Below are 13,597 nucleotides of genomic sequence, written 5' to 3'. Positions count from 1 at the left end.
ATAACACGGACTGTAGAAAAAGTCATAATTCATACTTTAAATATATTAACAAAAATCCATATGACATTTCAAATGAAATGCAGTAAATTGATTCAAGTGAATAAGACTTCCAAGAGGGATGTTTGATATGGAGATTTTCACCTTGACATTTGACCCCCTGGGCGATGAGTCCCCACATGAAGTTGGCACAGAAGTCACACCAGTGAAGGCCCATGAAGTTTTGAAGCTGAAACAATAGGTCAATCATGATAAACCTGTTATAAACAGAGAAACTTGGATGGGCATTGGGACAAGAGTCAGAGAATCAACTACCCACCCAGAAGATGATGGCACGCTAAGGGATGCAGCTCTGCAGAGTTAATTCTACCCAATTTCAAGTCTGTACAAGGTATGATGAGGAGGGGTGGGATGATGTCTTGGTAGATCTGACTGTGTCCCCATTTCACACTAACATGTGCTGGCTATACCATGTGTCATCAGTTCAAACATACACAAGATGTGTGTCCTGAACACCTATCGTTGCTTCAATACTTGATATTAATGTTTGTATTTCATGATACCCTACCTTAGTCTATACTATAGAATGCATCCTTCTGTATATCCATGGTGATCTCACCTTAAAGCAATGCTGCTTCTCATAATGCTTCCAGTCTGGGGGGAGATCATCGTCATCCTCATCCACCTCATCCCCGTCTTCCTCTTCCACAACAGTGTCCTGCAAAAAACAAGTGCACATGTGTAGCAGTGATGTTTTCACATGTTTTATACATCGTAGTTTGTTCTATTTAAAAGTCAATAAAAAGTCATAGAAACACATTTCCTTTTTGTGGGTTGTACAGTTTGGTGGGTAATAGTTTTGATGGTATTCTATTATCTGGTTAGGCCAGGCTGACTAATATTCTTATCAAATGCATTTCATAATTGTGGAAATCTTTGTGATGAAACTGAGGATTTTGGCTAACTGGATCATTCGTTTCAACAAGATGATACCTTGTGGTGTCTAGTGGATGTCATTGCATTTTGAGTGCCAAAGTGCCAAAGTGCCAAACATATAACGCCAAGACAGAGTTGTCAAACGCTATTCATCACATTACAGTCGGGGCAGGGAGATAACAGAGTGACTTTGCCTTAGAGACGGTATTTTTTTCTGCTCAACAATAAACAATTTCACATCCCACACCGTGCTGTTTTGTTGGCATGAACTGTTACACACATCACCCCTCTATTGGGCACTGCTGGAAAATACACCAACCCAATCTACTCATGTAATGAAGAAACTGTAGCAGAGACATGTACAAGCCCATTAGGAGAGTAAGAAGGTACCAACATCATACAAGCTGGGTGTCGTTGTACAATACAACCCTAGTGCTCAGACTACATGAAGTCTATGTTAAGGTATGGGAACTACAGTCACCTTAGTGCTCAGACTACATGAAGTCTATGTTAAGGTATGGGAACTACTGTCACCTTAGTGCTGAGACTGCATGAAGTCTATGTTAAGGTATGGGAACTACTGTCACCTTAGTGCTCAGACTACATGAAGTCTATGTTAAGGTATGGGAACTACTGTCACCTTAGTGCTGAGACTACATGAAGTCTATGTTAAGGTATGGGAACTACAGTCACCTTAGTGCTCAGACTACATGAAGTCTATGTTAAGGTATGAGAACTACAGTCACCCTAGTGCTGAGACTACATGAAGTCTATGTTAAGGTATGGGAACTACAGTCACCTTAGTGCTCAGACTACATGAAGTCTATGTTAAGGTATGGGAACTACAGTCACCTTAGTGCTCAGACTACATGAAGTCTATGTTAAGATATGGGAACTACTGTCACCTTAGTGCTGAGACTACATGAAGTCTATGTTAAGGTATGGGAACTACAGTCACCCTAGTGCTCAGACTACATGAAGTCTATGTTAAGGTATGGGAACTACAGTCACCTTAGTGCTCAGACTACATGAAGTCTATGTTAAGGTATGGGAACTACAGTCACCTTAGTGCTCAGACTACATGAAGTCTTATGTTAAGGTATGGGAACAACAGTTACCCTAGTGCTGAGACTACATGAAGTCTATGTTAAGGTATGGGAACTACAGTCACCTTAGTGCTCAGACTACATGAAGTCTATGTTAAGGTATGGGAACTACAGTCACCTTAGTGCTCAGACTACATGAAGTCTATGTTAAGGTATGGGAACTACTGTCACCCTAGTGCTCAGACTACATGAAGTCTATGTTAAGGTATGGGAACTACAGTTACCCTAGTGCTGAGACTACATGAAGTCTATGTTAAGGTATGGGAACTACAGTCACCTTAGTGCTCAGACTACATGAAGTCTATGTTAAGGTATGGGAACTACAGTCACCTTAGTGCTCAGACTACATGAAGTCTATGTTAAGGTATGGGAACTACTGTCACCCTAGTGCTCAGACTACATGAAGTCTATGTTAAGGTATGGGAACTACAGTTACCCTAGTGCTGAGACTACATGAAGTCTATGTTAAGGTATGGGAACTACAGTCACCTTAGTGCTCAGACTACATGAAGTCTATGTTAAGGTGTGGGAACTACAGTCACCTTAGTGCTCAGACTACATGAAGTCTATGTTAAGATATGGGAACTACTGTCACCTTAGTGCTGAGACTACATGAAGTCTATGTTAAGGTATGGGAACTACAGTCACCTTAGTGCTCAGACTACATGAAGTCTATGTTAAGGTATGGGAACTACTGTCACCTTAGTGCTGAGACTGCATGAAGTCTATGTTAAGGTATGGGAACTACTGTCACCTTAGTGCTCAGACTACATGAAGTCTATGTTAAGGTATGGGAACTACTGTCACCTTAGTGCTCAGACTACATGAAGTCTATGTTAAGGTATGGGAACTACAGTCACCTTAGTGCTCAGACTACATGAAGTCTATGTTAAGGTATGGGAACTACTGTCACCCTAGTGCTGAGACTACATGAAGTCTATGTTAAGGTATGGGAACTACTGTCACCTTAGTGCTCAGACTACATGAAGTCTATGTTAAGGTATGGGAACTACAGTCACCTTAGTGCTCAGACTACATGAAGTCTATGTTAAGGTATGGGAACTACTGTCACCCTAGTGCTGAGACTACATGAAGTCTATGTTAAGGTATGAGAACTACAGTCACCCTAGTGCTGAGACTACATGAAGTCTATGTTAAGGTATGGGAACTACAGTCACCTTAGTGCTGAGACTACATGAAGTCTATGTTAAGGTATGGGAACTACAGTCACCTTAGTGCTCAGACTACATGAAGTCTATGTTAAGATATGGGAACTACTGTCACCTTAGTGCTCAGACTACATGAAGTCTATGTTAAGGTATGGGAACTACAGTCACCCTAGTGCTCAGACTACATGAAGTCTATGTTAAGGTATGGGAACTACAGTCACCTTAGTGCTCAGACTACATGAAGTCTATGTTAAGGTATGGGAACTACAGTCACCTTAGTGCTCAGACTACATGAAGTCTATGTTAAGGTATGGGAACAACAGTTACCCTAGTGCTGAGACTACATGAAGTCTATGTTAAGGTATGGGAACTACAGTCACCTTAGTGCTCAGACTACATGAAGTCTATGTTAAGGTATGGGAACTACAGTCACCTTAGTGCTCAGACTACATGAAGTCTATGTTAAGGTATGGGAACTACTGTCACCCTAGTGCTCAGACTACATGAAGTCTATGTTAAGGTATGGGAACTACAGTTACCCTAGTGCTCAGACTACATGAAGTCTATGTTAAGGTATGGGAACTACAGTCACCTTAGTGCTCAGACTACATGAAGTCTATGTTAAGGTATGGGAACTACAGTCACCTTAGTGCTCAGACTACATGAAGTCTATGTTAAGGTATGGGAACTACAGTCACCTTAGTGCTCAGACTACATGAAGTCTATGTTAAGGTATGGGAACTACAGTCACCTTAGTGCTCAGACTACATGAAGTCTATGTTAAGGTGTGGGAACTACAGTCACCTTAGTGCTCAGACTACATGAAGTCTATGTTAAGATATGGGAACTACTGTCACCTTAGTGCTCAGACTACATGAAGTCTATGTTAAGGTATGGGAACTACAGTCACCTTAGTGCTCAGACTACATGAAGTCTATGTTAAGGTATGGGAACTACAGTCATCTTAGTGCTCAGACTACATGAAGTCTATGTTAAAGTATGGGAACTACAGTCACCTTAGTGCTCAGACTACATGAAGTCTATGTTAAGGTATGGGAACTACAGTTACCCTAGTGCTGAGACTACATGAAGTCTATGTTAAGGTATGGGAACTACAGTCACCTTAGTGCTGAGACTACATGAAGTCTATGTTAAGATATGGGAACTACTGTCACCTTAGTGCTCAGACTACATGAAGTCTATGTTAAGGTATGGGAACTACTGTCACCCTAGTGCTCAGACTACATGAAGTCTATGTTAAGGTATGGGAACTACAGTCACCTTAGTGCTCAGACTACATGAAGTCTATGTTAAGGTATGGGAACTACTGTCACCCTAGTGCTCAGACTACATGAAGTCTATGTTAAGGTATGGGAACTACAGTTACCCTAGTGCTGAGACTACATGAAGTCTATGTTAAGGTATGGGAACTACAGTCACCTTAGTGCTCAGACTACATGAAGTCTATGTTAAGGTATGGGAACTACAGTCACCTTAGTGCTCAGACTACATGAAGTCTATGTTAAGGTATGGGAACTACTGTCACCCTAGTGCTCAGACTACATGAAGTCTATGTTAAGGTATGGGAACTACAGTTACCCTAGTGCTCAGACTACATGAAGTCTATGTTAAGGTATGGGAACTACAGTCACCTTAGTGCTGAGACTACATGAAGTCTATGTTAAGGTATGGGAACTACAGTCACCTTAGTGCTCAGACTACATGAAGTCTATGTTAAGGTATGGGAACTACAGTCACCTTAGTGCTCAGACTACATGAAGTCTATGTTAAGGTATGGGAACTACAGTCACCTTAGTGCTCAGACTACATGAAGTCTATGTTAAGGTGTGGGAACTACAGTCACCTTAGTGCTCAGACTACATGAAGTCTATGTTAAGATATGGGAACTACTGTCACCTTAGTGCTCAGACTACATGAAGTCTATGTTAAGGTATGGGAACTACAGTCACCTTAGTGCTCAGACTACATGAAGTCTATGTTAAGGTATGGGAACTACAGTCATCTTAGTGCTCAGACTACATGAAGTCTATGTTAAGGTATGGGAACTACAGTCACCTTAGTGCTCAGACTACATGAAGTCTATGTTAAGGTATGGGAACTACAGTTACCCTAGTGCTGAGACTACATGAAGTCTATGTTAAGGTATGGGAACTACAGTCACCTTAGTGCTGAGACTACATGAAGTCTATGTTAAGATATGGGAACTACTGTCACCTTAGTGCTCAGACTACATGAAGTCTATGTTAAGGTATGGGAACTACTGTCACCCTAGTGCTCAGACTACATGAAGTCTATGTTAAGGTATGGGAACTACAGTCACCTTAGTGCTCAGACTACATGAAGTCTATGTTAAGGTATGGGAACTACAGTCACCTTAGTGCTCAGACTACATGAAGTCTATGTTAAGGTATGGGAACTACTGTCACCTTAGTGCTGAGACTACATGAAGTCTATGTTAAGGTATGGGAACTACAGTCACCTTAGTGCTCAGACTACATGAAGTCTATGTTAAGGTATGGGAACTACAGTCACCATAGTGCTGAGACTACATGAAGTCTATGTTAAGATATGGGAACTACACACAGACTACATGAAGTCTATGTTAAGGTATGGGAACTACAGTCACCCTAGTGCTCAGACTACATGAAGTCTATGTTAAGGTATGGGAACTACAGTCACCTTAGTGCTCAGACTACATGAAGTCTATGTTAAGGTATGGGAACTACAGTCACCTTAGTGCTCAGACTACATGAAGTCTTATGTTAAGGTATGGGAACAACAGTTACCCTAGTGCTGAGACTACATGAAGTCTATGTTAAGGTATGGGAACTACTGTCACCTTAGTGCTCAGACTACATGAAGTCTATGTTAAGGTATGGGAACTACAGTCACCTTAGTGCTCAGACTACATGAAGTCTATGTTAAGGTATGGGAACTACTGTCACCCTAGTGCTCAGACTACATGAAGTCTATGTTAAGGTATGGGAACTACAGTTACCCTAGTGCTCAGACTACATGAAGTCTATGTTAAGGTATGGGAACTACAGTCACCTTAGTGCTCAGACTACATGAAGTCTATGTTAAGGTATGGGAACTACAGTCACCTTAGTGCTCAGACTACATGAAGTCTATGTTAAGGTATGGGAACTACAGTCACCCTAGTGCTGAGACTACATGAAGTCTATGTTAAGGTATGGGAACTACAGTCACCTTAGTGCTCAGACTACATGAAGTCTATGTTAAGGTGTGGGAACTACAGTCACCTTAGTGCTCAGACTACATGAAGTCTATGTTAAGATATGGGAACTACTGTCACCTTAGTGCTCAGACTACATGAAGTCTATGTTAAGGTATGGGAACTACAGTCACCTTAGTGCTCAGACTACATGAAGTCTATGTTAAGGTATGGGAACTACTGTCACCTTAGTGCTGAGACTGCATGAAGTCTATGTTAAGGTATGGGAACTACTGTCACCTTAGTGCTCAGACTACATGAAGTCTATGTTAAGGTATGGGAACTACTGTCACCTTAGTGCTGAGACTACATGAAGTCTATGTTAAGGTATGGGAACTACAGTCACCTTAGTGCTCAGACTACATGAAGTCTATGTTAAGGTATGGGAACTACTGTCACCCTAGTGCTGAGACTACATGAAGTCTATGTTAAGGTATGGGAACTACTGTCACCTTAGTGCTCAGACTACATGAAGTCTATGTTAAGGTATGGGAACTACAGTCACCTTAGTGCTCAGACTACATGAAGTTTATGTTAAGGTATGGGAACTACTGTCACCCTAGTGCTGAGACTACATGAAGTCTATGTTAAGGTATGAGAACTACAGTCACCCTAGTGCTGAGACTACATGAAGTCTATGTTAAGGTATGGGAACTACAGTCACCTTAGTGCTCAGACTACATGAAGTCTATGTTAAGGTATGGGAACTACAGTCACCTTAGTGCTCAGACTACATGAAGTCTATGTTAAGATCTGGGAACTACTGTCACCTTAGTGCTCAGACTACATGAAGTCTATGTTAAGGTATGGGAACTACAGTCACCCTAGTGCTCAGACTACATGAAGTCTATGTTAAGGTATGGGAACTACAGTCACCTTAGTGCTCAGACTACATGAAGTCTATGTTAAGGTATGGGAACTACAGTCACCTTAGTGCTCAGACTACATGAAGTCTATGTTAAGGTATGGGAACAACAGTTACTCTAGTGCTGAGACTACATGAAGTCTATGTTAAGGTATGGGAACTACTGTCACCTTAGTGCTCAGACTACATGAAGTCTATGTTAAGGTATGGGAACTACAGTCACCTTAGTGCTCAGACTACATGAAGTCTATGTTAAGGTATGGGAACTACTGTCACCCTAGTGCTCAGACTACATGAAGTCTATGTTAAGGTATGGGAACTACAGTTACCCTAGTGCTCAGACTACATGAAGTCTATGTTAAGGTATGGGAACTACAGTCACCTTAGTGCTCAGACTACATGAAGTCTATGTTAAGGTATGGGAACTACAGTCACCTTAGTGCTCAGACTACATGAAGTCTATGTTAAGGTATGGGAACTACAGTCACCTTAGTGCTCAGACTACATGAAGTCTATGTTAAGGTATGGGAACTACAGTCACCTTAGTGCTCAGACTACATGAAGTCTATGTTAAGGTATGGGAACTACAGTCACCTTAGTGCCCAGACTACATGAAGTCTATGTTAAGATATGGGAACTACTGTCACCTTAGTGCTCAGACTACATGAAGTCTATGTTAAGGTATGGGAACTACAGTCACCTTAGTGCTCAGACTACATGAAGTCTATGTTAAGGTATGGGAACTACAGTCACCTTAGTGCTCAGACTACATGAAGTCTATGTTAAGGTATGGGAACTACAGTCACCTTAGTGCTCAGACTACATGAAGTCTATGTTAAGGTATGGGAACTACAGTTACCCTAGTGCTGAGACTACATGAAGTCTATGTTAAGGTATGGGAACTACAGTCACCTTAGTGCTCAGACTACATGAAGTCTATGTTAAGATATGGGAACTACTGTCACCTTAGTGCTGAGACTACATGAAGTCTATGTTAAGGTATGGGAACTACTGTCACCCTAGTGCTCAGACTACATGAAGTCTATGTTAAGGTATGGGAACTACAGTCACCTTAGTGCTCAGACTACATGAAGTCTATGTTAAGGTATGGGAACTACAGTCACCTTAGTGCTCAGACTACATGAAGTCTATGTTAAGGTATGGGAACTACTGTCACCTTAGTGCTGAGACTACATGAAGTCTATGTTAAGGTATGGGAACTACAGTCACCTTAGTGCTCAGACTACATGAAGTCTATGTTAAGGTATGGGAACTACTGTCACCATAGTGCTGAGACTACATGAAGTCTATGTTAAGATATGGGAACTACACACAGACTACATGAAGTCTATGTTAAGGTATGGGAACTACAGTCACTTTAGCACTAACATCACATTGTACAACACATTGGTCTATATTTAGAACTGTTCTGGAACTGTTACCAAACACAATGTAACATAAATACCAGTACAATTATGCTTTCCACAAATGCTGCCCAAGTCCTACACATTTCACAAAAAGTCATCTTATAATATACCTACTGGTACATCGACATCGGACGAAGTGACCTCATCATCCGTGTAGTCTAGCCGCCTTGACGATGCTGGTCGGGAGCGTGTCTTTAGCCGCTTCTTCTTGTAGCTATAGGCGAGGTAGGGTGACTCCTCGTAGTTTGACTCATTAGAGAGCGCTGATATGTAGTCAGCCGCACGCAGCTCAATGTAGAAGTGGATCAATCCGTCCTCCACCAGTGAGTGCACGGTGTCAAACCGCTTCTCACCCACAAAATGCTTGCCATCGTAATACAGTTTGAAGTTCTTTGTTTCACCATTAAACCTGACAATGGATGAAATGGTTAAGTGTTGATTAACGTCAGTGTATGCCACTGCAGCAACATATCAGCAGCAATAAAACTGATGTAGGTGAGACACTCAGGGGTAGGTTCTAAAACAATGCAGGTTAGAGGGACATATGACACAACATCAGCCCTATTTATTTCAACTCACAAGTGATCTCATGCCTCCAATTAATGGATATAAACCATCAACTATCAACATTGTGAAGATCTGAGGATCATCATCAGCACACGCATAATAGTCTGAACAGCACACATATCATCAAGTCTTATCGCCATTCACATCTCCTCGACACACAAGTTAGAAAAACACACATCTCGCCAACTGTGAGACACATTTCATCAACTCTCACATCTCATTAACAGACACATCTAATCAACAGGCACATCTCATGAGCACACACATTATGGAGCACTGCAGTAAGTGAATTACTGCTGATGTACCCACCGGATTGCTAGGGTGAAGGCGTCAGGAGCACGCTCACTCTTGCGGACCAGGTAACAGCCATCTCCATCACTCAATAACCGGTCTGCCTCATCGCGGTTCACGTTGCCATGGAATCTAAGCATTTAAAAGCAAAAATTCACGTAAACTGAGGTAAAAACATTTACACAGTATGTTATATATGTTAAACATAAGTTTAAGGGCCTACATTTTTCAGCCCTAGGACAACCATAAGAGCAATACATTAACAATAACATATGACTATGTCAGCACTAAGAGAGTTTGGAACTAGGGCCCACACAGTGTGTTTATCATGCTGCATCAACACAATCAGTGTGGTCAGCTGAAGGAGCAGGACAGGTCTGGGACATGACAGTGTTCAAGAATTCAGATTAATATCAGACAATCATTGAAAACTAACAGTTTCTTTAAGGTTGTATTTCTTCTGGACTGTAGCTTAACTGTGGTTTGCCTATATCAGGAGTGAGGTCTAACTGATATCACTTTAGGTTCTGTTTGATATATCTACCAAGTGTTGCAGAAAAATATTGAATGGTTTTTGAGCTCTGCTCCGGAAACGAAGCCCACCCCACCATTACACTAACACCAAAATGTTCCATGGAAAAACAAAAAACAAAAAAAAATGCCAAAAATCTGTAAATAGCAAAAGGCACAACCATAGCTTAAGATTATTATACATATCAACTTTGGTCTAAAGATATTGAACGGTTTCTGAGTTATGCTCGGGAAACGAAGTGATTACGGACGGATGGACGGACGGACGGACGGACGGACAGACAGACGGACTAACAGACAAGGCATCGACTACATCCCCTTGCATTACATGCCAGGCGATAATAAAAAGTACTAGAATCACTGAGAATGTGCAATCTCAAATACAACAAATGGTAGATTTGACCTCTTGCTGTATGCTTGTGTATATTCATAGAAAACTACGTCTATTGATAATGCATCCTCCCTCATTCCTCAACTGCCACGAACAAAGATCCATAATACTGTTACATTCAGACATATTTTTAATGAACACATTCATGGCTAAGGGGGGTTGATGATGATGTTAAGTGTTGCATGTACAATATGAATGACTCCCATACACATTTATTGTGACCCCCATCATGTACAAAATCAATAAAATCCCCTCCAGAACAAAAAACACCCCACCCTTCTAGCCATAATTTATAAATGGTCCCTCATACAGAAGAGTGTCTGCAAATTAACAGAAAGAAGCTGAATCTTTTGCAAACTACTTATGGTGATATTCAAGAATCAGGTGTAATGTGTCTGTCTGTCTTTCAGTCTCTGTATACATGTATATATGTGTAAGTAGCAGACTTGTGCAACAAAGAGATGATCTCACACGTGCACAGAAAAGGGCATCGTCTATCTCCCATTCTGTGGTTGCCACCATTATGAGGCAGTGAAACAACTCCCCAAAAGTTCACGCGAGCAACTGAAGTGAATCTGTAATTGAATAATTCTTCCATCAGTTAATTCTACTGAGGCAGCAGGAATGTCAGAGAAGCAATTCCAGCAATCAGTCTGCAGTGGGCCGGCACCATGTCGAGTTTGTGTGGTGTGACTCACATGGAGAAGCGAGGGGAGGTAACTCCACCAGCAAAATTTAGCAGCACATACATCAATCAATACACAGCTGGGAAAAGATCAACAGCAGAACATTATGATCACATGTTCAGAAAACAAATGCCAGTATTTATGATTACGAATGCCTTACAATGTTGCAACGCTGATAGCTGTTACTTATGGTTAGCAGCACTGCCATACAGCAGCACTTGAAGTTGGGGTTAGGAGACACTGTAAAATACCTTCAGTGATATGATACATGAGAAACAAGTTTTTTTGAAAGCCACTTGAGTAAATGACTTTAACAGAGTTACTTATTTTCTACTTGCCCGGATTGTATAACATAATTGTGATGATGTAAATATGAAAGAATAAATGAACATGGTATTTGATGTTAATGTTTGAAGGACTATTTATAAAAAAAGAGACAAAATAAACTCTACTTTATTATCGTTTCAAAATTTAATAGCTACATTTTGAGCAGAAATGAAATCAAATTAAGTTCATTTCCACTTTGATCAGTGCAAATCTTTTAGTAGCTAACAGACAAGTTAGGTACCATTATTTGAATGCCTGAAAAGAAAACTGACTTGTCTCAGGAGTTGGGAAATGAGATTTTTCAATCCTGTTGCATTACAGATACAAATACACTGCCAACTCAGTTTTGAGTTGGTCACATACAGAAATGAAACACAAAACACTTGGGGTAAGTGAGGCAAATATGATATGTATCAATGTTATCATAACTAGGGGGAAATAAACATGCATATTGGCGAACTAATACAATAACACACAAAAATATGATCTCATTGTTCTAAAATGACCATAGGATATTGTGTCCATGTATACAGCCCTCTATCTCTGCTATACAAATGACTAACGTTTTCCTATTTGACTTCCTCTCCCAAGATACCTTCTGCTGCTGATCACTTAGACCTTGACCCACAGCCTGGCCAGCCATGACACAAGCATCATAAGTAGCAAAACTATAGTGTTCAGACAATCATAACAACGGTCATGCAATCTGGACACCAACCTCAGTCAAGTCAATTTGAGCACTGACTTTGTGTGACAGATCTTCAAATTTGACCATATTTTCATCATAGTCTAACCTGCTTCGGGTCCAAAGTGAATTCAAACCACACAGTAGTGGCATCTTATTAACCTTGGGCATAGAGTAGGTTCAACCCATGCAGAAATCAGATCTAGCTAATCCTAGTTCAAGAGTGAGGTCAACCCATGCAGGAGTGAGATCTAGCTAATCCTGGTTCAAGAGTGAGGTCAACCCATGCAGGAGTGAGGTCTAACTGACTCAGGATCAAGAGTGAGGTCAACTCATGCAGGAGTGAGGTCTAACTGACCCAGGATCAAGAGCGAGGTCAACTCATGCAGGAGTGAGGTCTAACTGACCCAGGTTCAAGAATGGGGTCAAACATACCTTTGGTCCAGGGAAAAGTCAACCCATGCAGGAGAGATGTCTAACAAAACTGGGGTTCAAGTAACAAAGCCCTAAATGAAGCAAGTTTAGATTTCCCTAGGTTCTGGGACTTCTTGTCAGTTTAAATAGGTTTATGTGTTACTAACAAAATTATACATATTCAGGGACTACACATTATTCTAGGTCCAGCTAAGCACATACACAATAAGACCCAATCTAATCTTGTACTGACCAAGTCAACTAACACACAACGACCCAGCCACACAAAACAACTGCAGCCTATACTTCCCCAAAACATGAAATTTATCAACAACAAATATACTTAAACACCAAAGGGAAGTGCAGCATTTCCATATGGTTATGTAAACAAAAAAAGCAATACATACTCTATGTCAACTAGGATATTGGTTTGGGCATGCTAAGTAACTCAGTACAGCAGGTATAATATACTCACTCTTTCCCATAGAAGTTTGGTCTGTTGGGTACCTGCAAACAAACATGTTATACATTAACTACTTAGAAGTCTAGGCATATCTTGTGGGCAAATGTTTGCTAATGACACAGCACAACAAAAACTCACAATATGTGCTTTGTATTATCATAAAACATTCATTTTAATGGTTTGTGTTTATACTGCGGAGGACTATCACTGTGAACCTTCAAAGCGTGAACACAACAAACCGCCCACAGCAGTTATAAAAAGATTTACTCCATATCTTTCACACATGACATGATGAGGGTTTACGGACACTTTCAGCAATCAGTTTTGACAAAAAGAATAAAACCATGTCTAAATGGTGGCATAGTCCTAGATCATGAGTGAGTGAGTGAGTGAAGGGTTCCAGAACACATATTGGTCACAGTTACAATACCCTACTACAATTATCTGTTGTTCTGTAGACGAGTTATTGTTTCATCTCGTGTACAC

At 40.8% G+C, this 13,597-nt stretch overlaps 1 protein-coding gene across 2 annotated transcripts in view; it reads right to left on the bottom strand.

Annotated features, from left to right (window-relative positions):
• Positions 1–13,597, bottom strand: part of LOC137298034 (N-chimaerin-like) — a 43,960-nt gene that overhangs the window by 10,576 nt on the left and 19,787 nt on the right. For both annotated transcript variants that reach the window (XM_067830072.1, XM_067830071.1), the window contains 5 exons: positions 13,124–13,155; positions 9,633–9,746; positions 8,871–9,165; positions 617–715; positions 142–226 (listed from right to left, as the gene is read on the bottom strand). In XM_067830072.1, the coding sequence (XP_067686173.1) occupies positions 142–226; positions 617–715; positions 8,871–9,165; positions 9,633–9,746; positions 13,124–13,155 (625 nt within the window). The remainder of the gene's footprint in view (positions 1–141; positions 227–616; positions 716–8,870; positions 9,166–9,632; positions 9,747–13,123; positions 13,156–13,597) is intronic.

Source organism: Haliotis asinina, chromosome 10 (genome assembly GCF_037392515.1).
Source record: "Haliotis asinina isolate JCU_RB_2024 chromosome 10, JCU_Hal_asi_v2, whole genome shotgun sequence".
NCBI lineage: Eukaryota > Metazoa > Mollusca > Gastropoda > Lepetellida > Haliotidae > Haliotis > Haliotis asinina.
The sequence above is the reverse complement of the archived record's forward strand: the minus strand, read 5'-3'. Positions and strand labels throughout refer to the sequence as shown.